The 26,349-nt window shown below is 41.1% G+C and overlaps 1 protein-coding gene across 1 annotated transcript in view; it reads left to right on the top strand.

The window, feature by feature from the left end:
• LOC132564893 (phosphatidylinositide phosphatase SAC2-like) overlaps nt 1-16,180 on the top strand; it is a 29,904-nt gene extending 13,724 nt beyond the window's left edge. Inside the window, exon 9 of the mRNA XM_060229510.1 lies at nt 15,962-16,180. Within this exon, the coding sequence (XP_060085493.1) occupies nt 15,962-16,180 (219 nt within the window). The remainder of the gene's footprint in view (nt 1-15,961) is intronic.
• The last annotated feature ends 10,169 nt before the right edge of the window (nt 16,181-26,349 follow it).

Here is a 26,349-nt window from a genome sequence, read left to right as displayed (position 1 = left end):
TGTAAGTTGGTTATCTGATATAAAGATAACTAACTACCTTACTAGCTTTGAGGAAACGTGACAATGAGATAGGCAATGTTTATTAATTCCTTGTTTGTTTGTTTATTTTTTTAAGAAAGAGAATAAGCTAACCAAAGCAGTGAAACTACTATGCTCATTTTACAAGCAAACAGAACTGGAATTGATGACACGTACATTTTTATGATAGACTACGCAATTGAATGAAATGTTGAAAATAGGTGATGCAATATCAATTTTACTTGAATGTCTGTTTCAAGGATTCCCTTATATGGAATGACAATTTATGGTAGTCACACCATATAGACGGTAATGTAAGACACCATATTTGAAGTAATTTCATGCTTGACAATTCGGTGAAATTTTATCAGAGGCCATTAAGAGGTAAAACCATTGGAGTGTCAGAACTTTCATTATCGCTCTACAGGAAAATTAATTTCTGAATGGATTTTGACAAAAAATGTTCAGAGTTAAGAAAACTCATAAATCTTTGCCCAGCAGACTCATGTTTGAGTTTTTGAGCTTATATGCTTAACTTAAGGTTATGATAAACTTGTGTTATGTTCCTCAGGAATATCTCAACCCTCATGTTAGCCATGTCCTGACTAGTCAAACTCTTACACTCAGGTTGAGGTATCCCTAACCACAGAACAAACCCTTGTAAAAATCTATAGATATTTACCTGAGCTGTTTGATATTTTGATGGACAGATATCTGATCCAGCATAAAGTCTGATTGGAATATTTTTGTGTTGGTTTGTGTGTTTTATCAGATTTTTGGCGGTTCTGGTTTGTCTGATAATAGAGCCATAATCCAAAGCTCATTATATGAACATCTCTCATTCACTTCCACCTGTGCCAAAAACAGTGATTAATATATTGTTGTAAAATGTCTTTCATGATATGTCCAAAGTATCTAATGTTTAAGTTTATTGAAAATCTGAAATCATAATATGTAAATCTTTATCTGTAGACTGGAGAAGCTAGCTTGATACTGTTGATAAAATGTATATGCTGTCAGTGCTGATTTGTAAACAATGACCTGATAACAGTCATTTTTTGTTGGGATGGGATTTATAGGTTTGGCAAGCCATTAGCGATGCTGCAGTCTAGATCATATCTTTACAATATTTCAGCTTACATGCATTGAAGTAAAAAAACACTAAATCCAAGTCTTCCGATAGTCATAGCAAGACATTGCACACAGTGTCTATACATCAATGTCAATTACATAGAAGAGATATGGAACCTTTAATAATGAATATCTAATTATGACTATGATTGAAATAGATACACAGAAGAAAAACTTCATACTCCGCTAGCGCCAGGCTTCTTAAAGAAAATGATAAAAGTGCATCTGTATTGAGGACCTGGATAAGGAGACACGAAGCTGACTTCAGATTATCATGATGCATTGGGGAAATGAAGGAGAAAAAGAAATTGAGAAATGTCTCTTAAAAAATTATTTAATGGTCGGTGATGATGTTGCACTTTCACGTGGGGAAGTCTGCTGTTTCACTTCCTGATATCCATAACCAATGAGCTTAACAGGGAGTTCCTTGATGCAGAAAACAATAGGTAACAAAGACAGATAAACAAAACCATAAAATTCAGCATCGAGGTTCAATGGTCATTGATATACTGAAATAGTACAAAGTATGATTTCACCCCCTTTGTCCCTCCCAGAAACCTAAACTAAAATAGTACATTGTATGATTTCACCCCCTTTGTCCCTCCCAGAAACCTAAACTAAAATAGTACATTGTATGATTTCACCCCCTTTGTCCCTCCCAGAAACCTAAACTAAAATTGTACATTGTATGATTTCACCCCCTTTGTCCCTCCCAGAAATCTAAACTAAAATTGTACATTGTATGATTTCACCCCCTTTGTCCCTCCCAGAAACCTAAACTAAAATAGTACATTGTATGATTTCACCCCCTTTGTCCCTCCCAGAAACCTAAACTAAAATAGTACATTGTATGATTTCACCCCCTTTGTCCCTCCCAGAAACCTAAACTAAAATAGTACATTGTATGATTTCACCCCCTTTGTCCCTCCCAGAAACCTAAATTAAAATTGTATATAGTATGATTTCACCCCCTTTGTCCCTCCCAGAAACCTAAACTAAAATAGTACATTGTATGATTTCACCCCCTTTGTCCCTCCCAGAAACCTAAACTAAAATAGTACATTGTATGATTTCACCCCCTTTGTCCCTCCCAGAAACCTAAACTAAAATAGTACATAAAATTAGTACATTGTATGATTTCACCCCCTTTGTCCCTCCCAGAAACCTAAACTAAAATAGTACATTGTATGATTTCACCCCCTTTGTCCCTCCCAGAAACCTAAATTAAAATTGTATATAGTATGATTTCACCCCCTTTCTCTCTACCATAGGCCTACAAAATGGGGGTTTGATAACATGAGAAAAAATCTTCTGACTGAAATAGTCTTTAGAATCTGGAACTCTTCATGAATAGAAAGATGCCAAGGTGCTTTATCAAAATTATAAATTTCATCAAACTAGGTCTTCTGTTTCCATCGAGAGAGAAAAGGAGGGGGTAAATATTACTATATTTTGTATAGGAAAATAAGATATTTTGGTTAAATATTGGATATTTTAAGTGTGAAATAATTCTAATTCTATTATATCAATGTCATCCACTTGGCAATTTGATTTTTATTGTGAAGAATAAAACACTTATACCCCAGGCTGGGGCCTGAGAGGTGGAGTTTAAATTTATTTTAAAATAACCGATCTGTCATAAATTTCATTATGTATCAAATTGGTTTTACATATTCATGCTATAATCCCAAGGTGCGGTCACAACAACAAAAACAACTGTTTTTAGGATACAGGTGACTGTAAAATCTAAACGCTTCTTCACTATAGCTTTTAAATTGTTTTAGAGTTTCTTTAAAAAATTCAGATGGACATTTTCATAAGATTTAACTTTTGAATTTTTCTCCAAACATTTGTTGTGTTATAGCTGATATCATTTGATAAAATTTTGGTAGAGATTAGACTCTTTGAATATATTCTGTATTTTCTGGCCAATAAACTGCACCCTAGGATAAGTCGCAGGACTGGTTTTTAACAATTTTATCGATTTGATCCATATACAAGATGTACAGGAATATAAGCAGCACCCTTCTCATGATGTGGTAACAGTTATGTTGACCAAAGTTCATTGATATAACAGACAACAGAAGCCATTTTATCAAGATCGTCAGTGAAACATTTAATATAAGTTTCATTGACATGTTTCTAAAAGGTAAAATAGCAATTTTTGAATAGTTTGGCTTGGAAGCCTTCAAAGGTTGTCTAACATTACGTACAGTTTACTTAACAATATCTCCATCAGTGTCTGTACTGTTAGATATTAGCGAAGCCCTTGCATGCTGACAAAATTCTAATAGTCCCATATTATTTCTTGTAAGTTACACAAAGCCATTTTTATCATAAACAAGCCTGGTGGTAATTTTAATTCTGGCCTGATGACGTATCGATCCAGGATGCAACAGGCTATAAACCATAAGAATGTAATTTTTATTTCAATCTTAAAATAATCCTGTATATGGTTGCGAATGGTGGTTCTAGACGATCTTTTTCAGTCTCAAGCATGTGATGGACAGGTACCCTTAAAACCCTTGGTACTAATGTCTCCTACTGGTGTAACAGTATCCTTGGTTTAAATGGCTAAATTTATTCTTCCTGGAATCATGACATGTTACAGCAACAAAAATTATCAGGGTGCAAGGTCACGCAGGTCAATAGTGCATGTGATATGCCTCTACAAAATGACAGTTCCGAAATACATACAGTCCGGAACTAATGTCTAGATTTGTTTTTTTTTCATTCTGATTGATTTATTTTTGTCCACACATAAGCCACACGCCTGCAGAGGAAAAAAATAGCAACTTTAACCCGAAAATTACGACATATATATCTATTTCATAATGACATTAGACAGCCAGAGTTGTTGATCATATCTTATAAAGGTATCTAGGTCCTCTCTTTACCTCATAACCACTTATGAGACCCATAAATTTATCTTTTGTTGTTAATTTTTAGCTAACCATCATCAGATGGTGAGATTTTCAAATTGCATTTCAAACCATCGTCTGTCGTTGGTCATCTACCATCAATTGTCCATCCGTCCTTATACAAATATTGTTATTTAGGTTGTTTGTATTCCATTTTAAGACTGATCAGAAAAACTACATGGCTTACCGATGGCCATCTTTGATTTGAAAGTACTGGATGGCTCATTTGGCTCAGAAAAATTAAATTGTTGACGGCAACCATTATTGACAGTTAAAGTTTACAATTACTACTTTGTAAGAGGAATTATCAAATGTCATGCTATTAATAGCAAGCAAGAGGAAAGAAGAAGAAATCAAATTTCTAAGGACAATTGAAGATCAAACAATGATGGATGCGGAGATTCTTTTGGAATCTGTTGATGGTTAATTTATCAAACCTGACTGATTGACCTACTGATTACATTACTCTGTCTGGTGTGGCTATCTGGCATCCCTATTATAAACACTGACCGACAGGATGACCTCAGACTCCTTTTATAGAAGGTTAATGTGTATCACATTTCTGCTGAGGGAACACATCCATCTTTATATATTTCTGTTTTCTGAGGGAACACAACCATCATTATGTGTTTCTGATTACTGACAGGGAACACAACCATCAGCATATTTTTCTGAATGCCGAGGGAACACATACATCATTATATATTTCTGATTACTGACAAGGGAACACAACCATCTATATGTATTTCTGATTGCTGAGGGAACACATTCATTATTATTTATTTCTGATTACTGACAGAGAACACATCCAGCATTATTTATTTCTGATTACTGCCAGAGAACACATCCATCATTATTTATTTCTGATTACTGCCAGGGAACACATCCATCATTATTTATTTCTGATTACTGCCAGGGAACACATCCATCATTATTTATTTCTGATTACTGCCAGGGAACACATCCATCATTATTTATTTCTGATTACTGCCAGGGAACACATCCATCATTATTTATTTCTGATTGCTGAGGGAACACATCCATCATTATTTATTTCTGATTACTGCCAGGGAACACATCCATCATTATTTATTTCTGATTACTGCCAGGGATTACTGCCAGGGAACACATCCATCATTATTTATTTCTGATTACTGCCAGAGAACACATCCATCATTATTTATTTCTGATTACTGCCAGGGAACACATCCATCATTATTTATTTCTGATTACTGCCAGGGAACACATCCATCATTATTTATTTCTGATTACTGCCAGGGAACACATCCATCATTATTTATTTCTGATTACTGCACATCCATCATTATTTATTTCTGATTACTGCCAGGAACACATCCATCATTATTTATTTCTGATTACTGCCAGATTACTGCCAGGGAACACATCCATCATTATTTATTTCTGATTACTGCCAGGGAACACATCCATCATTATTTATTTCTGATTACTGCCAGGGAACACATCCATCATTATTTATTTCTGATTACTGCCAGGGAACACATCCATCATTATTTATTTCTGATTACTGCCAGGGAACACATCCATCATTATTTATTTCTGATTACTGCCAGGGAACACATCCATCATTATTTATTTCTGATTACTGCCAGAGAACACATCCATCATTATTTATTTCTGATTACTGCCAGAGAACACATCCAGCATTATTTATTTCTGATTACTGCCAGGGAACACATCCATCATTATTTATTTCTGATTGCTGAGGGAACACATCCATCATTATATATTTCTGATTACTGACAAGGGAACACAACCATCATTATATGTTTCTGATTGCTGAGGGAACACATTCATCATTATATATTTCTGATTACTGCCAGGTAATACATCCATCATAAATGTTTCTTTTCATTTCAGTAATAATTACCATAACTTTAGTATAGTATGCAAATATGGTACCTACACCCATCTTTGTATCCCAAAAACAAAAGATTAAAAAATCCCGCCCTCCCTACGACCATGAGCTGTCACGTCATGAACATAGAGTTATCTCACTTCCTCTTACCTTTATGGCTACCAGAGTGGGCGGAGGTGCTATAATCCAGCTGAGTGCCTTCCTTTCCTTATAGCTTAAGTTTCGTTTATAGCCGAGTAATTAGCTATCGGCTTTTTGCTTTAAACCCATCTGTAACATTAACAGTCTTTTGCAGACTTTTAGTTCTTAATTATCCTGCTTTTTAAGCCTTTATTCGGCGGGCTTTTGTTCGACCTTTGTTTGGCCATTGTTATACTCCAGGTACCGAGCGCTTGACCACGTGTTTTGAGCCATTCGGTTTTTCGCTATTTTTCGGTTGTATTATTTATTCGACCGCCTTTTTTGTTTAGCTATTTTACGTTTCGTTAGCTTAGGTGGCGTCGTTGGTTGGGGCCGTCTTGACTCCAGACCGGTACCTTCGGGTATAAGGTCAGGGGCCACTGACTTTTTGTCAGGGTTGTCAGTGGCTACGGGGATTAGTGACACTAATGAGTTCATTAATCCTAGTGTCAGTGTGGGGCCTGGGTTCCTACCCTCACAGGTCTCTGGATCTGGGGCTTTTCGCTCATGTTCAGATTTTCCGGTGCAGGGCTTCCCAGGGTGCTTCCCCCAGGGATTTGGGGCCCCAGGTCAAGCTTCCGGTTTCCCGTCGCCTTTTCCCCTTGGCTCGGGGTGTAGGGGTGCCTGCGGGCACTCAATCTCGGGCCGCCAAGGCCAGCCTGTGAATGGTTCTGGGTACCAGCAGTTACCTCTCCAGAGAGGGCTCCTCTGGTGGCCCCTGTTCCTTCCAGGGCGACTTTGGTCACTAGCGAGGAGGAGATGGATGCTGAGGGCATGGGCTTGGCAGAGGATGACGATGTGATCCATCTGTCTCCTGGGTGCTCGGCGATTGATCCGTCCGAGTCATCTGAAGATGACCCTTCCGACCAGGAGGGCTCCCAGGGGGTAGGGGGCTCCGAGATTGCTGAAACCGAGGCTCAGCATGTTCTTTCGGGGATGCGGGCCCTACAGGCCGACATCTCCCGAATTCTCGGGGCGGAGGTATGCCCACCGCCTTCTGCATCGTCGGTGCCTGAATGCACCACCCTTCTATGTTCTTTGGTGGCTCCTCGGGCTTCCGTTCGTACTGATCGGACTCTGCCAGAAGGCACTATTGTGTCTTCGGCTCTGGCCACCACCCGGGCTCGGGTCTTAGAGAAGAATTCTTCCTCTACCCGCATCCCCGGGTTTGCCGGTATTGGTGATTTGTCAGAGGCTTCTACTGCTGGTTACGCCACACATGACGGGCAACTGGCCCCTCAACCAGCACAGCTGGAGTCGAGAGAGCTGGCTGCCTGGCCCGGCAAATCGGTGGACCAGGTGGTGCTTGAGGCCAGAGAGCACCACAGGATGGAGAGGATGTTGCGCCTTTCCATCCAAGTTCTGTCGTATATAGACTTCCTGACAGTGAGTCTATACAAGGCATCTGACTTGCCTGAGGGTTGGGTACCAGAGACAGAACAGGCCGACATTCAGGATAGTCTCACAGCTGCCCTGAACGCAGCGTTGAGGGCATCAGCAGCCTTACAGGTATCCCTGCTCGCCAATGTCGTGTTGGCTAGGCGATTTTCAGTCTTGAAGAATCGCCCAGTCGAGGAACCTTATCTTTCCCGCCTGTTGACTGCCCACTTCTGTGGCTCTACCCTGTTCGTGGGAGCTCTCCCTTCTGTTCAGAAGGATATGAAGGAGGACTCGGTCGCCTCAGCACTTTTGGTGAAGAGATTTTGTTCTGAGAAGGCCAGCGCCTCGCAGGGGTCAGCGCCTCCCAAGAAGAAGGCTAAGTTTTCGGCTTGGCAGGCTTCTGCTCAGCCCAAATCACAGCCACACTTCAAGGGCAATAAGGGGAAAGGTAAGAAGGGTAAGAAACCTCCTGGGGGCAAGAAGAAGGGCTCCTGACTCTTTCTTCTCCTTGGCAGAGACAGAACAGGAGTCTGGCGGGATGGACAGCAGTCCTCCCGTTCAGGTCTGTTGTCCTTCTCCCGCAGGCTCAGGCACCGGATGGGCGGACGATTCGCTGGTTTGGCAGGGACTCGATCTGCCCCATCGGAACTTCCTGTTGGCGGGCGTCTCTCCGCTTTCCTGCCCCAGTGACAGGAAATTACGGAGGACGCGTGGGCGTTGTCGGTGGACAAGGAGGGTCTAGGTATCCCCCTTCTTCGGGATCCGCCTCTTATCGCCCAGCCAATCTTCTTTCCTCCTCCGGGGGATTTGGAAAAGGCTCGGGCGATCCAGGAGGAAGTAAGGACCATGCTTGCAAAGGGCGCGATAGAGGAGATTCCTATGTCGGAAATCACTCCTGGTTTCTCTTCCTGAATGTTTCTCGTTCGGAAGAAGTCTGGGGTGTGGCGTCCGATCATAGATCTCAGTGCCTTCAACAGGCACGTAGATTCTCCTCACTTCAAGATGGAGACCCCACGGGGCATCAATGTCGCTCGGGGGAGTGGCCTGGGGATCAGCTCTCGGAGCACATCAGTGTGCTTGAGATGAGGGCAGTTCTTTTGGCACTGCAATCCTTTTAGGGGTTTCTGCAGTCCAAGGCGATTCGTGTGGCTACCGACAACTCTACAGTTGTCGCGTATCTGGAGAGACAAGGGGGCACCAGGTCTCATGTCTTGTGTGCCTTCTCCATCCGCATCCTTCTCCTCTGTCAGGAGATGCAATTGTCCATTGCGGTCAAGCATCTTCCAGGCAGGCTGAATGTGTTGGCGGATACCCTCTCCAGGGGCCGCCAACCGGTGTTGACGGAATGGCAGCTGTGTCCCTTGGTGTTCCGGGGAATTTGTCAGGTGTGGGACAGGCCTTTGATAGATCTTGTTTGCCACTTCTCTGAACAATCAGTTGCCAACCTTTGTCTCTCCGGTCCCAGATCCGAAGGCTTGGGCTGTGGACGCCCTTTCTCTGGACTGGGATGGGATGCATGCCTATGCATTCCCTCCCTTCAGGCAGCATCATTGCTCCTTACTTCTGTGGCCTGTGGCTGAGGCAGCCTTGATTTCCGGAGCTCTTGTCGTTTCTGGTGGAAGAGCCCCTGGCTCTCCCCACCAGACTGAATCTCCTTTGCCAGCCTCGGTCCAAGACGACACACTCTCGACCAGAGATCCTCCACCTTCACGCGTGGAGGCTATCTCTGGAAGCCTTGCCAAGACAGGCTTTTCTCGAGAGGTGTCAGATCGCATCACGCGATCTATCAGGGCTTCCTCTTCTGCCATCTACCAGTCAAGATGGAAGATCTTCTGTGATTGGTGTGTCGGCAGGGAGGTTGATCCATTCGAAGCCTCTGTTCAGCTGATTGCGGATTTCCTACTCTCTCTGTTTTGGGACTGCAATCTGGCACCTGGCACTATTGCTGGCTATAGGACAGCAATTGCCAGTGTCTTGGCTTTTCATGGCAGGGAGGAGATAGGTTCCTCTTCATCTCTTTCTGCCCTAATCAGAGGCTTCGCTCTGGATAGACCCAGAGTTCAGCAGCTGGCCCCGCAGTGGAATTTAGCCTTGGTGCTAGATTCCCTGACGAGGTCATCTGATGAGCCTATGGAGTCTGCCTCTTTGAAGTTTCTGACTTTCAAGAAAGTCTTCCTTTTGGCTCTGGCCTCTGGACATAGGAAGAGCAAAGTGCACGCCTTGTTGTCACTTCCTTCTTGCCTTCGTTGGTCCAGAGGCTACGCTGCCGTTACTCTCCTTACTGATCCTTTGTTCCTTGCGAAGAATCAGGTCCCGGGGTTCTCACCCAATCCCATCAAGATTCCGGCTATGACTAGCTCGGAGAAGAGGGATAGATTGCTTTGTCCCTGTAGGTCTCTTAGGTTTTATCTTGATAAAACCAGGGGGCGGGGCTCCAGATCCCGTCTGTTTTTGCCCATCAAACAGGGACAGTGAGACATCTCCTCCCAGTCGGTGTCTAGGTGGGTATTCCAGGTCATTAAGTATGCTTATGAGCACTCGGATGACCAGGCTTGGGCGAAGGTGAGAGTGTGGGCTCATGAGGTAAGGGCCCTCCCTGCGTCCTGGGCCCTCCTTAATGGGTCCTCCTTTCAGGAGGTCATGTCTGCTGCCTTCTGGCGGGGCAGGGATACGTTCATAGATTTTTATCTGCGATCCCTAGCTTCCCACTCAGAAGGTTTGTATTCTTTGGGGCCTCTGGTGGTTGCACAGTCTGTGGCTGTGCCCCCTCCGTTAGCCCCGGGGCTTGTCTTTTCGGTTCAGTGGCACGTGGGTTACCTGCTCGTTCACAGGGAGGTTCCCCTCCTTCTTCTATGCACTCTGTCCCCCCTCCCTACCATGTTCAGTTGTGCTAGATGGGCTGCCTGGCTGCTAGTCACCACTACGGTAAGACAAATTCGCATAGTAGAGTTATGGTAATTATTACTTAAATGAAATTGAGGTTTTTTTTAATGTAAAACCAATTTTCATGAGGTAATACTTACCATAACTTTACGGAGTCCCACCCTATCCTCCCCTCTTCCTATCTGCCTGGCTGCCCCTCTGCGGGTGCCCCATAAAGGCTAAGAGGAAGGGAGATAACTCTATGTTCATGACGTGAAGGCTCATGGTCGTAGGGAGGGCGGGATTTTTGAATCTTTTGTTTTTTGGATACAAAGATGGGTGTAGGTACCATATTTGCATACTATACTAAAGTTATGGTAAGTATTACCTCATGAAAATTGGTTTTACATTTAAAAAAACCTCAAGATTACTGCTAGGGAACACATCTGTCCTTATTCTGACTTTTTTGAAGGATTTTGAAGGAAACAAAGTGATCTTTAAACAGCTGATTTCTCAGAGGACACTTCTAAATCTGTTCACACCTTGATTTCCCCAGATGTAAGGTTTTTTTGAGCAATTGTTTCTGCTGTTGAAGAAACATCTGGTATTTAGGGTATATATACTGATAATGAGGTTCTTATTGTTGACATGACAAGTTTATGTGTTACAATGGTTTAAATACAGTTTGGAGTAAAGTACACAAACTCATGACTGGAACTTTCTAGTAAGTCAGGATATAGGGGGCTGGCATGGGACTTTCTAGTAAGTCAGGATACAGGGAATTTCCATCAAGGCTGGTATGGGACTTTCTAGTAAGTCAGGATATAGGGGATTCCCATCAAGGCTGGCATGGGACTTTCTAGTAAGTCAGGATACAGGGGATTTCCATCAAACCGGGCATGGGACTTTCTAGTAAGTCAGGATACAGGGGATTTCCATCAAGGCTGGCATGGGACTTTCTAGTAAGTCAGGATACAGGGGATTTCCATCAAGGCTGGCATGGGATTTTCTAGTAAGTCAGGATATAGGGGGCTGGCATGGGACTTTCTAGTAAGTCAGGATACAGGGGATTTCCATCAAGGCTGGTATGGGACTTTCTAGTAAGTCGGGATATAGGGGATTCCCATCAAGGCTGGCATGGGACTTTCTAGTCAGTCAAGATATAGGGGATTCCCATCAAGGCTGGCATGGGATTTTCTAGTAAGTCAGGATAGAGGGGATTCCCATCAAGGCTGGCATGGGACTTTCTAGTAAGTCAGGATACAGGGGATTTCCATCAAGGCGGGCATGGGACTTTCTAGTAAGTCAGGATACAGGGGATTTCCATCAAGGCTGGCATGGGACTTTCTAGTAAGTCAGGATACAGGGGATTCCCATCAAGGATGGCATGGGACTTTCTAGTAAGTCAGGATAGAGGGGATTCCCATCAAGGCTGGCATGGGATTTTCTGGTAAGTCAGGATATAGGGGATTCCCATCAAGGCTGGCATGGGACTTTCTAGTAAGTCAGGATACAGGGATTTCCATCAAGGCTGGCATGGGACTTTCTAGTAAGTCAGGATACAGGGGATTTCCATCAAGGCTGGCATGGGATTTTCTGGTAAGTCAGGATATAGGGGATTCCCATCAAGGCTGGCATGGGACTTTCTAGTAAGTCAGGATAGAGGGGATTCCCATCAAGGCTGGCATGGGACTTTCTAGTAAGTCGGGATATAGGGGATTCCCATCAAGGCTGGCATGGGACTTTCTAGTAAGTCAGGATATAGGGGATTTCCATCAAGGCTGGCATGGAACTTTGTAGTAGTTCACGATATATGGGATTCCCATCAAGGCTGGCATGGGACTTTCTAGTAGGTCAGGATATAAGGAATTTCCATCAAGGCTGGCATGGGACTTTCTAGTAAGTCAGGATACAGGGGATTTCCATCAAGGCTGGCATGGGATTTTCTGGTAAGTCAGGATATAGGGGATTCCCATCAAGGCTGGCATGGGACTTTCTAGTAAGTCAGGATAGAGGGGATTCCCATCAAGGCTGGCATGGGACTTTCTAGTAAGTCGGGATATAGGGGATTCCCATCAAGGCTGGCATGGGACTTTCTAGTAAGTCAGGATATAGGGGATTTCCATCAAGGCTGGCATGGAACTTTGTAGTAGTTCACGATATATGGGATTCCCATCAAGGCTGGCATGGGACTTTCTAGTAGGTCAGGATATAAGGAATTTCCATCAAGGCTGGCATGGGACTTTTTAGTATTTCTGACATACCTGCCTTGTATAGGTTTGTGAGGTAGAGAGGGATATTTCTGACAGACCTGCCTTGTTTAGGATTGTGAGGTAGAGAGGGTCGTCGAGCATAATTAAAGGATATTTCTGACAGACCTGCCTTATATAGGATCGTGTGGTAGAGAGGGTCGTCGAGCATGATTAAAGGATATTTCTGACAGACCTGCCTTATATAGGATCGTGTGGTAGAGAGGGTTGTCACCTCAAAAAATATAGACATTGTTAATCTATCAAAGTGCTGGGCTGAAATGGAAAAAAAAGTCTTTGCTTTTGGTAACACATCACTGCTTGTTAAAACCTTAACAAGAAGAAGATCAAACAAATTAACTGGTATCATCTAACAATAACAATGATAATTTTGTTAATGGTTTTTATCATGGTATAGAGATTTAGTATATTAGATATGAAAGGAAACTGAATTTTAAGACTGAAATTGTCTTTTATCCATTAAGTAATTGAATCCAATGAGACTGAGCCAGAAAGCTTTTGCTATATCTGTACACAATATTAAGTAGATATTTGTTCAGTGCATATTGAAGTTAGATGTGAATATAATTAAATAATGTTGGTATTTTACAGATAAATAATTGTATAATACCTAGTTTCAATGGGGGAAGGAATAGTTAAAGTTATAAAAATGTGTCTATTGTTTATTCCTAATTGGATGCATACTTAATGTGTGGGATGGTTTGTAGCCACTGATAGGAAGTGCATTCCTGCCAGGATGATGTGCTGTAACATGGGGGTGCTATTATCAGAGCACTATTGTCGCAGAGTAAAAGTGCACACGTACTGCACTGATCATTATTTAGTCACTTGATTGGAGTACTTCAACAAAGTTTATGACAGTGATACTATAGAAACATTGGAAAACCATCTGTGATTGTGATACACAATCCCGATAATACAGCCTCATCCTATAGTTTTGTAACAATTGTCATTTGTTATCAACTGTGGTAGCCTCATATTCTTTTCCCTTTCTTTGGTTACTAACAATTAGGTGCTATAGATATCCCCTTCAGTACACAAAACTATTAATGTAAATGAGTAGATAATACAGGAGCTGAGTTTTATTTTGGCAATACTTCATGACCTTTGTGATTAACACAATGATAGGGTAATATAAGGCTATATAGATTAATAACAGCTCAGGAACGGAATCAGATAGGCAGGGCAAAAGTACAAATTAGATGTTGAGTAATGGTATAGAATTAAGGAATATTGTTACATGTGAAATATTTTGGTGACAAAAAAGTTCAACAAAATTGTGGTTTATTTTACAACGTTTAGATCAGCTTGCATCAATCATGTGTGTTGGCACGTAAGTGTAGAATGCAGAGATGAAACCCAGCTACTTCACGAGATTTGGGATAGGTTTACTGTCAACAAACTGTAAACGAAGCTTTAACACCAGTTTTGATGTGTGGTAGATATTTACAACTTCCCTTCTTCCAACCAGGGAAGGGGCTTCCAAAGAAGTAAAATATTGGAAATGTTTTAAAAATCTTCTGAACTACCAGAAATGTCATCCTCTACCTAAACAACACAGACAAACAACATGAAAGGAATTTTATGTTTTCCATAAAGTCCTATTGAAACCATCAACATTGAAGCAATATTAGGTTTACCTTGTTTGACAATAACTACTGCTGTTACAACACGTGTATCTAGTTAGTCAGATAACTGTCAAGGTTCATGGGCCTCTTCTTAGAATTACATTCAATGAACTGAACAGGGGTCAATGTGGAAAATTAGCAACATCTCCTCTGAAAGATTGTAAGGCTTATAGTCATAATACATTTGTACACGGATCTTGCTGAAAAGAAGGGTTATCGATTTGTTGTCTGTAGTGTACGTCACACCGTGTTGTCTGTAGTGTACGTCACACCGTGTTGTTTATAGTGTATGTCACACCGTGCTGTTGTAGTGTACATCACACCGTGTTGTCTGTGGTGTACTTCACACCGTGTTGTGTGTAGTGTACATCACACCGTGTTTATAGTGTATGTCACAACGTGCTGTTGTAGTGTACATCACACCGTGTTGTCTGTGGTGTACGTCACACCGTGTTGTCTGTAGTGTACGTCACACCTTGTTGTTGTAGTGTACGTCACACCGTGTTGTTTTAGTATATGTCACACAGTGTACGTCACACCGTGTTGTCTGTAGTGTACGTCACACCGTGTTGTCTGTAGTGTACGTCACACCGTGTTGTCTGTAGTGTACGTCACACCTTGTTGTTGTAGTGTACGTCACACCGTGTTGTTTTAGTATATGTCACACAGTGTTGTTTGTAGTGTACGTCACACTGTGTTGTTGTAGTATACGTCACACCGTGTTGTCTGTAGTGTACGTCACACCGTGTTGTCTGTAGTGTACGTCACACCGTGTAGTTGTAGTGTACGTCACACCGTGTTGTCTGTAGTGTACGTCACACCGTGTTGTCTGTTGTGTACGTCACACCATGCTGTTGTAGTATACATCACAACGTGTTGTGTGTAGTGTACGTCACACCGTGTTGTTGTAGTGTACGTCACACCGTGTTGTCTGTAGTGTACGTCACACCGTGTTGTTATAGTGTACGTCACACCGTGTTGTTTGATTTTGGAACTTTCTAGATAAACAAAATGGCTGAAAGGCAGTCTTTATTTTTGGCAATGAAAGTTTATTATCACTATTTCTTGAGAAGAACTGGATGGGTCTTTCTGAAATTCAATATGTAGGTCCCTCTTGGTCCTAGAAAAGTAAAATGACTGACATGTGACCATCTTGGATATGGCAGTTTAAAAAATTGTAGCTATTTCTTAAGAGAAACAATCAAAGTAATTATAATTGAAAACAGAAGAAAGAAGAGAAGAGAAGGGAAAGGATCCCACTTATAAATAACATATAGATACCAAATGACAGTGTGTGTCAAGATCATTTGTTGATTTTAACTCACCATTACAATATAATGACCTTAGCATATTAAAAGAATTATTACCATTCAGAGAAGCTATGATAGGAAGTAGAAAATGACAACATATCTTTTATGAACTAGGATAAACACATTCTTGTAGTTTTAATTTACCCAAATCATTCAATTCCATACATCTTGGCTGCTGTTGTCTTCCAGAATATTTAGCAAGGGCTGTTTCTTTGGTAGAATTTTCATATCATTCATACCTTTATTTATGTATTATCTCTATGTTCTGAGTAATATGAAAAATACTGGATTACTTTTTTTCACCTGAAGTAGTAGTGATATTTATTGATTTGTAAAGACGAAGTTTGTTTCTTTGTTTTTTAAGATTTTGGAGTTTTCCTGTCACACTGTGTCCTTTGTACAAGTTAGGGGATCCATTCCTGCATACTGGAGCCAGACAGGATTCAAGTACCGACCGCCTCCCAAGCTGGATCGGGGTAAGTGTTGTTATAACGTCCCTTACTTACAGTCCTACATGCCATACACAGCTGTAATCCTAGCCTTTTCTGTCTGCTGTCCTCAAGTTATGATTGCTTTCCTGTAATAGATTCCATAGGTAACTTGCACAGAGTTGAAATACAAATTGTTTTCTCTTTCGAATATGACTCCACTTCATTGATGAGTTTAGAAATGGTATGAAATGTCTGATTAGTAACTGGAATACCAGATGGTATTTCTGGATGTGTTCATGTTCCTTTACTTTGATTTATTTTTCTTCATTTGGAAAACACATTTTGCTGAGAACATTGACTACATGTCAGAGAAATATTGCCCAATCAAGGAAAGATAGTTTGAAAATGACTTTTGGACCACTGTATCATAAAGAAACTACTTAGATATAATATTTTGTTTTGTGAAAATTTACAATTGGTGTGGTAATTATTTTGAGAACAAATCAACATTGATTTCAGGAATATACAATCAAAACTACATCAAAGTATCAGATGATATAGGTTTTGATATTAAGAAGATTTCAAATGTTGAAAAGTCTTAATTTTTGTTGACCAGTAAATATGTAACCTTGAGAAATGATTGGATGAAAGAAAGATTGCATTGAAATGATGCTAGTTCCAAGAATATTGTTTGCTAAGTAGATAAAAGAAAATTGATTTTAACAGAAATCCTTACAGTACCTGATCGCTTCTTCATGAAGCGTAAAATTTTAAACCAGACGTAATATCATAAACAGACTCTGAGTTTGAAATAAGCTACTCAATAGAATAAACAGGATTATACATAACAGAGCTTGTTGGCCTTGTAGAAACTAGTGTTGATGACACTAAATATTGTTACTGGAGATCAGAAATATCTGTGTACAGTGATATTGTTCTGTTACTACCACTCAGACGTTTTATTGCGTGTTAAGGAATAGACTTGTGGTAATCACAATGGAGGTGATATTGATATACACAGATTTGTTATGTTACATCAAGACCCCATCCCCAACCCACAAAAGCAAACAATCACCACCACCCAAACAATCACCACCACCACCACCACCTCCTCCTCCTCCTCCTCCTCCTCCTCCTCCTCCTCTATACTACAAAAACATTGAACTGGGTGGATATGGACCCATTGTGGTAAACCTTTCACCATTTTGGAGCTAATGTTTAACTCTAGACACTTTCACTGTTAAACTGATGTCATGTCTTTGTGTCCTTAGATTAGGAAGTGAAATTATCATTGTCATGTTCAGAATGAAACCCCTAAAAAGGAACTTGTGACAGTTTTCGTTTTTCTGTAAGGTAGTCCAGGAGATTATGAAGAAAGATCAAATTGAGTCTCAGTGGACATATCATAGATGTCATAAAAGTTAATTCAGATCCATAGTGGAAACAGTGGGCTGGAATATTGAAAAAACTCAATGACAGGAAAAACCACATGTATCTCAGTGGCAAGAATGTCTCAGTTTGCAACTGAGGAGAAGATTGAAAATTTTTGTTGTAAATTCTTACTGGAATTAGGCAGACTCCTGTTAAATGGTCATAACTCAAGAAGAATTGAATTGACCATAACCAAGTCAGAACTTGATATGCATATAATCAATTCCTGAATTACAGTTTTAAGGTCACCATGAGACCTGTTGAAATCTCCTTCATACGGTGTTATGTGTCCGTAAACAATTTAACATTTTCAACCAATTAAACCAAATTCGATAAATGAAATTTTGCAGACACCTTCCCACGTCTAAGATGAAACAAAATAGTGAATTATATGGTCCCAACTCCATGGGAGCCTGAGGGATGGGGCCAAAAGCATCAAATTTCACTCAAATTTCAAAAAACTTCTTAATACCCAGATCTGGTAGAATTAAATGCTTTTCATGGATGGAAGCATCTTAAAGTGGTTTACCAAATTATGAATTTCATGGCCTCAGGGTCTCACATTTCCCTGCAGGGAGGAGGTAAAGTTTACTATAATTTATGAAGAAAAATAATTTTTTGAGTATGATTTGTTTAATTATCATTGAAAATATTTCAAACTTGCTTAGAATTATAAGCAAAATATAGTAGCTTGATGGTATGCCCATATTGATCCAAGTTGACCCCTAGGGGCTGATGGGTGGGGCCAAATGGGGTCAAATTGACTCAGATTTCAAAAATCTTCTTTTCAACACCCAGATATGGAAGTATCAAATATTTTTCAAGAATGGAAGCGTCTTAAGATGGTTTACAACAGTTGTGAATTTCATGGCACCAGGGTCTTACATTTCCCTGTTAGAAGGGGGCAAAGTTTACGATAGTTATATACAAAAAATAGATTTTTTAGTTTAATTTATTTGAATTAAATTGGAAATATTTCAAACTAGGTAAGAATTATGAATGAAGAATTATGGCTAGATAGTATGAATAGATTGATTCTAACTGACCCCCAGGTCTGGTGTAAGGCAGGGCTTAAAGGAGTCAAATAGATTTAAAATTCAAAAATCTCGACACCCAGGTGTGCTAGAATCAAATGTTCTTCTAGGATGGAAGTATCTTAAGGTTCTTTAATTACCAAAATGGCTCTCACATTTCTTCCTGGAGAGGAGGTTAACTTTACTTTATTTTTGATACAAAGAGGTGGATGTATTGGTAGAGAAGTCCAATATCTTGTGGGTGGTACTGGTTGGTAGATGTATGGGTAGAGGAGTCTGAAGTCCTGTGGGTGGTGCTGATTGGTAGATGTATCGGTAGAGGAGTCCAATGTCCTGTGTGTGGTACTGGTTGGTAGATGTATGGGTAGAGGAGTCCAATGTCCTGTGTGTGGTACTGGTTGGTAGATCTATGGGTAGAGGAGTCCAATGTCCTGTGTGTGGTACTGGTTGGTAGATCTATGGGTAGAGGAGTCCAATGTCCTGTGTGTGGTACTGGTTGGTAGATCTATGGGTAGAGGAGTCCAATGTCCTGTGTGTGGTACTGGTTGGTAGATCTATGGGTAGAGGAGTCCAATGTCCTGTGTGTGGTACTGGTTGGTAGATGTATGGGTAGAGGAGTCCGAAGTCCTGTGGGTGGTGCTGATTGGTAGATGTATCGGTAGAGAAGTCCAATGTCCTGTGTGTTGTACTGGTTGGTAGATGTATGGGTAGAGGAGTCCAATGTCCTGTGGGTGGTACTGGTTGGTAGATGTATGGGTAGAGGAGTCCAATGTCCTGTGTGTGGTACTGGTTGGTAGATGTATGGGTAGAGGAGTCCAATGTCCTGTGTGTGGTACTGGTTGGTAGATATATGGGTAGAGGAGTCCAATGTCCTGTGTGTGGTACTGGTTGGTAGATGTATGGGTAGAGGAGTCCAATGTCCTGTGTGTGGTACTGGTTGGTAGATGTATGGGTAGAGGAGTCCAATGTCTTGTGGGTGGTACTGGTTGGTAGATGTATGGGTAGAGGAGTCTAATGTCTTATGGGTGGTGCTGGTTGGTAGATGTATGGGTAGAGGAGTCCAATGTCCTGTGGGTGGTACTGGTAGGTAGATGTATTGGTAGAGGAGTCCAATGTCCTGTGGGTGGTACTGGTTGGTAGATGTATGGGTAGAGGAGTCCAATGTCCTGTGTGTGGTACTGGTTGGTAGATCTATGGGTAGAGGAGTCCAATGTCCTGTGTGTGGTACTGCTTGGTAGATGTATGGGTAGAGGAGTCCGAAGTCCTGTGGGTGGTGCTGACTGGTAGATGTATCGGTAGAGGATCCCAATGTCTATGGGTGGTGCTGGTTGGTAGATGTATGGGTAGAGGAGTCCAATATGTCCTATGGGTGTTACTGATAGGTAGATGTATCGGTAGAGAAGTCCAATATCTTGTGGGTGGTACTGGTTGGTAGATGTATGGGTAGAGGAGTCTGAAGTCCTGTGGGTGGTGCTGATTGGTAGATGTATCGGTAGAGGAGTCCAATGTCCTGTGTGTGGTACTGGTTGGTAGATGTATGGGTAGAGGAGTCCAATGTCCTGTGTGTGGTACTGGTTGGTAGATGTATGGGTAGAGGATTCCAATGTCCTGTGGGTGGTGCTGGTTGGTAGATATATGGGTAGAGGAGTCCAATGTCCTATGGGTGGTACTGGTAGGTAGATGTATGGGTAGAGGAGTCCAATGTCCTGTGTGTGGTACTGGTTGGTAGATGTATGGGTAGAGGAGTCAAATATCCTGTTGGTGGTGGTGGTAGGTAGATGCATTCTTGGTGGATACTGGAGTATTCTTGTAGAGCTCCATAGACAATAGGTAATAACAAGTAGATATAAGATGGAGCATCAATACCAGGGATTCTGTACCTGTGATTTTATTTGTTGACATGTTTCAGTTGGCTAGGCTAACAGTCTTCTGACAGAGTCAACATGTCAACACATACAATTTAAAGTACAGAATCCCTAGTGTTGATGATCCATCTTCTATCTACTTACAATCTTTATAGAAAAATTGCATTTTTGAGCATGATGTTGGTTATTTACCACTGGAAATAACTTTGTAAGATTTATAAGTATAGGATGATATTTTTGTTGATATGTATGTATTGACACTGACTTACTGTCATCAATGTCACAATTTCTTTTTATGACACTTGAAAGCTGCTTTCCCTTTAACCTTTATAATCAATATTGCTTATCTCAGGTGACCGTCAAGTCCACTCTTGTTATATATATACCTGTTAAAAAGTTGATAAGCTTAAACAAACTGATGATGGCACGATGACCATGGGTAACACTACATATTCCCACGTAGGTTGACTGTCATTTCTTGTAAATTGCAAGAGAATCCTTAGAATAAGTTCTTAGTTACCAAAATAAGTTTAGGATTGGTTTGGGAGTTTGTAACAACAAAAAAATGAGCTCTGCACAAGATTTCCTTTAATATTGCTAAGTGTTCGGTGACTCTTTTGGCTAGGGATATTGTGGTACCCTGAAGAGCTAATTAGCCACGAACATCAGTGACGTTCTCATACAACATTGCTATGATATAGTATTGATTCAAGTCAGTCGACCATATTTAGTACCAGAAAACAATAAACCAAGGACTTCTAATGAATTATGGGAAAATTTTATCATGGTGATGATACAGGAACTTTTTTATTTACAAGAAATTTTAAAGCATCTGGTTTCTCCAGATTAAATTGATTGCTTCCTGGCATGTTTGTTTGTCTGGGAGACAACACACACAGATTTACATGTCAGATGTAAGATATAGCTTTGTTTCTGTGTGGGAGACAACACACACAGATTTACTTGTCAGATGTAAGATATAGCTTTGTTTCTGTGTGGGAGACAACACACACAGATTTACTTGTCAGATGTAAGATATAGCTTTGTTTCTGTGTGGGAGACAACACACACAGATTTACTTGTCAGATGTAAGATATAGCTTTGTTTCTGTGTGGGAGACAACACACACAGATTTACTTGTTTGATGTAAGATATAGCTTTGTTTCTGTGTGGGAGACAACACACACAGATTTACTTGTCAGATGTAAGATATAGCTTTGTTTCTGTGTGGGAGACAACACACACACACAGATTTACTTGTCAGATGTAAGATATAGCTTTGTTTCTGTGTGGGAGACAACACACACAGATTTACTTGTTTGATGTAAGATATAGCTTTGTTTCTGTGTGGGAGACAACACACACAGATTTACTTGTCAGATGTAAGATATAGCTTTGTTTCTGTGTGGGAGACAACACACACAGATTTACTTGTCAGATGTAAGATATAGCTTTGTTTCTGTGTGGGAGACAACACACACAGATTTACTTGTGTAAGATATAGCTTTGTTTCTGTGTGGGAGATGTAAGATATAGCTTTGTTTCTGTGTGGGAGACAACACACACAGATTTACTTGTTTGATGTAAGATATAGCTTTGTTTCTGTGTGGGAGACAACACACACAGATTTACTTGTCAGATGTAAGATATAGCTTTGTTTCTGTGTGGGAGACAACACACACAGATTTACTTGTCAGATGTAAGATATAGCTTTGTTTCTGTGTGGGTTTCTGTGTGGGAGACAACACACACAGATTTACTTGTCAGATGTAAGATATAGCTTTGTTTCTGTGTGGGAGACAACACACACAGATTTACTTGTCAGATGTAAGATATAGCTTTGTTTCTGTGTGGGAGACAACACACACAGATTTACTTGTCAGATGTAAGATATAGCTTTGTTTCTGTGTGGGAGACAACACACACAGATTTACTTGTCAGATGTAAGATATAGCTTTGTTTCTGTGTGGGAGACAACACACACAGATTTACTTGTCAGATGTAAGATATAGCTTTGTTTCTGTGTGGGACAACACACACAGATTTACTTGTCAGATGTAAGATATAGCTTTGTTTCTGTGTGGGAGACAACACACACAGATTTACTTGTTTGATGTAAGATATAGCTTTGTTTCTGTGTGGGAGACAACACACACAGATTTACTTGTTTGATGTAAGATATAGCTTTGTTTCTGTGTGGGTTTCTGTGTGGGAGACAACACACACAGATTTACTTGTCAGATGTAAGATATAGCTTTGTTTCTGTGTGGGAGACAACACACACAGATTTACTTGTCAGATGTAAGATATAGCTTTGTTTCTGTGTGGGAGACAACACACACAGATTTACTTGACTTGTCAGATGTAATATATAGCTTTGTTTCTGTGTGGGAGACAACACACACAGATTTACTTGTCAGATGTAAGATATAGCTTTGTTTCTGTGTGGGAGACAACACACACAGATTTACTTGTCAGATGTAAGATATAGCTTTGTTTCTGTGTGGGAGACAACACACACAGATTTACTTGTCAGATGTAAGATATAGCTTTGTTTCTGTGTGGGAGACAACACACACAGATTTACTTGTCAGATGTAAGATATAGCTTTGTTTCTTTGTTTCTGTGTGGGAGACAACACATACAGATTTACTTGTCAGATGTAAGATATAGCTTTGTTTCTGTGTGGGAGACAACACACACAGATTTACTTGTCAGATGTAAGATATAGCTTTGTTTCTGTGTGGGAGACAACACACACAGATTTACTTGTCAGATGTAAGATATAGCTTTGTTTCTGTGTGGGAGACAACACACACAGATTTACTTGTCAGATGTAAGATATAGCTTTGTTTCTGTGTGGGAGACAACACACACAGATTTACTTGTCAGATGTAAGATATAGCTTTGTTTCTGTGTGGGAGACAACACACACAGAGACAACACACACAGATTTACTTGTCAGATGTAAGATATAGCTTTGTTTCTGTGTGGGAGACAACACACACAGATTTACTTGTCAGATGTAAGATATAGCTTTGTTTCTGTGTGGGAGTGTGGGAGACAACACACACAGATTTACTTGTCAGATGTAAGATATAGCTTTGTTTCTGTGTGGGAGACAACACACACAGATTTACTTGTCAGATGTAAGATATAGCTTTGTTTCTGTGTGGGAGACAACACACACAGATTTACTTGTCAGATGTAAGATATAGCTTTGTTTCTGTGTGGGAGACAACACACACAGATTTACTTGTCAGATGTAAGATATAGCTTTGTTTCTGTGTGGGAGACAACACACACAGATTTATGTAAGATATAGCTTTGTTTCTGTGTGGGTTTCTGTGTGGGAGACAACACACACAGATTTACTTGTCAGATGTAAGATATAGCTTTGTTTCTGTGTGGGAGACAACACACACAGATTTACTTGTCAGATGTAAGATATAGCTTTGTTTCTGTGTGGGAGACAACACACACAGATTTACTTGTCAGATGTAAGATATAGCTTTGTTTCTGTGTGGGAGACAACACACACAACACACACAGATTTACTTGTTTGATGTAAGATATAGCTTTGTTTCTGTGTGGGAGACAACACATACAGATTTACTTGTCAGATGTAAGATATAGCTTTGTTTCTGTGTGGGAGACAACACACACAGATTTACTTGTCAGATGTAAGATATAGCTTTGTTTCTGTGTGGGAGACAACACACACAGATTTACTTGTCAGATGTAAGATATAGCTTTGTTTCTGTGTGTGTTTCTGTGTGGGAGACAACACACACAGATTTACTTGTTTGATGTAAGATATAGCTTTGTTTCTGTGTGGGAGACAACACACACAGCTTTACTTGTCAGATGTAAGATATAGCTTTGTTTCTGTGTGGGAGACAACACACACAGATTTACTTGTCAGATGTAAGATATAGCTTTGTTTCTGTGTGGGAGACAACACACACAGATTTACTTGTCAGATGTTAGATATTATAAGGATATGTTAAAATCTGCTAATCTAACTAGCTGCTGATTTATTGTTGTGGACAGTAACTATTCTGAAAGATAATTTCCTATTTGAATATCAGAGTTCTGTTGTTTTAAATTTGTTTTATTGGTTACTTTATAAAAGGTTCCACACTCATAACTTCAAAGAAAAATGTCCATTTATCTGTCCATCCAAACTCTTATTGTATGGAAAATCTACTCTGTCTGTAAATTTAGTACAGCATTTTCAATGTAAGATGGAGTTGTGTTTCCAGCAGACAACAAAAGCTGCGTCATAGTCCTGTAACCAGATCAACTCCTGAATTCTGAAACTCCCAATAGGTTATTTCAGTGTTTATACTGTACCTTGATATCACTTTGTGTATAGTTCTAGCACAGAGTAACTTATGACGATGTTGCCACTTTCCTTCATTTTGATTGGGTTACCTAGATACCATTTGGTACACCTCTTTACTGTGATAGGGTTACCTAGATACCATTTGGTACACCTCTTCACTGTGATTGGGTTACCTAGATACCATTTGGAACACCTCTTTACTGTGATTGTGTTACCTAGATACCATTTGGAACACCTCTGTACTGTGATTGGGTTAACTAGATACCATTTGGAACACTTCTTTACTGTGATTGGGTTACCTAGATACCAACTGGTACATCCCTTTACTGTGATTGGGTTACCTTTCCCTCAAGTTATGGCCCTCCCTTCCCTCCCCTCTAGTACTGGTCCTCCCCCCCTACCCCTTCAGTACTGACCCTCCCTTCCGACCCCTCTAGCAATAGCTCTCCCTTCCCACCCCTCAAGTACTGACCCTCCCTTCCCACCCCTCCAGCACTGACCCTCCCTTCCCACCCCTCCAGCACTGACCCTCCCTTCCCACCCCTCCAGCACTGATCCTCCCTTCCCACCCCTCCAGCACTGATCCTCCCTTCCCACCCCTTCAGCACTGATCCTCCCTTCCCACCCCTCCAGCACTGATCCTCCCTTCCCACCCCTCTCACACTGATCCTCCCTTCCCACCCCTCCAGCACTGACCCTCCCTTCCCACCCCTCCAGTACTGATCCTCCCTTCCCACCCCTCCAGTACTTACCCTCCCTTCCCACCCCTCTAACACTGACCCTCCCTTTTCCACCCCTCCAGTACTGATCCTCCCTTCCCACCCCTCCAGCACTGATCCTCCCTCCCCACCCCTCTAACACTGACCCTCCCTTTTCCACCCCTCCAGTACTGACCCTCCCTTCCCACCCCTCTAACACTGACCCTCCCTTTTCCACCCCTCCAGTGCTGATCCTCCCTTCCCACCCCTCCAGCACTGATCCTCCCTTCCCACCCCTCCAGCACTGATCCTCCCTCCCCACCCCTCTAACACTGACCCTCCCTTCCCACCCCTCTAACACTGACCCTCCCTTTTCCACCCCTCCAGCACTGATCCTCCCTTCCCACCCCTCCAGTACTGACCCTCCCTTCCCACCCCTCCAGTACTGATCCTCCCTTCCCACCCCTCCAGCACTGATCCTCCCTTCCCACCCCTCCTGCACTGATCCTCCCTTCCCACCCCTCTAACACTGACCCTCCCTTTTCCACCCATCCAGCATTCCAGATATCAATGATCCTATGATAGTTCACTTTATCTCCATTGCATTTCTATATGCTGCCTGATTACATATTGCGACAGGATGCAGTGTCTTAAAATCAATTTAAAATTTAATTGTGTATCATGAACCTAGTACCACTGCCAAAAATTGTAACTTTGAATTTTAAGCTGCATGCACTACGACTTCAATAAATCACATCTGAAATGGCTTTAATAGTAGTAATAAAAAAATCCTCCCAAAGAAAGTGTTCAAGTATCTTAAATAACCCAGCAACTTGTCCTTTTACAAGATTGAATCTATATCAAACTCGAGTGAGAATTTCATGAACTTTTCTTACTTGAATGGATGATTATCCTCTTTGAAAACTACATCCAATAAAATAAATA

Source organism: Ylistrum balloti, unplaced genomic scaffold (assembly GCF_031769215.1).
Source record: "Ylistrum balloti isolate Yb309-2 unplaced genomic scaffold, AGI_CSIRO_Ybal_v1 Utg369684, whole genome shotgun sequence".
Taxonomy (NCBI): Eukaryota; Metazoa; Mollusca; class Bivalvia; order Pectinida; family Pectinidae; genus Ylistrum; species Ylistrum balloti.
The sequence above is the reverse complement of the archived record's forward strand: the minus strand, read 5'-3'. Positions and strand labels throughout refer to the sequence as shown.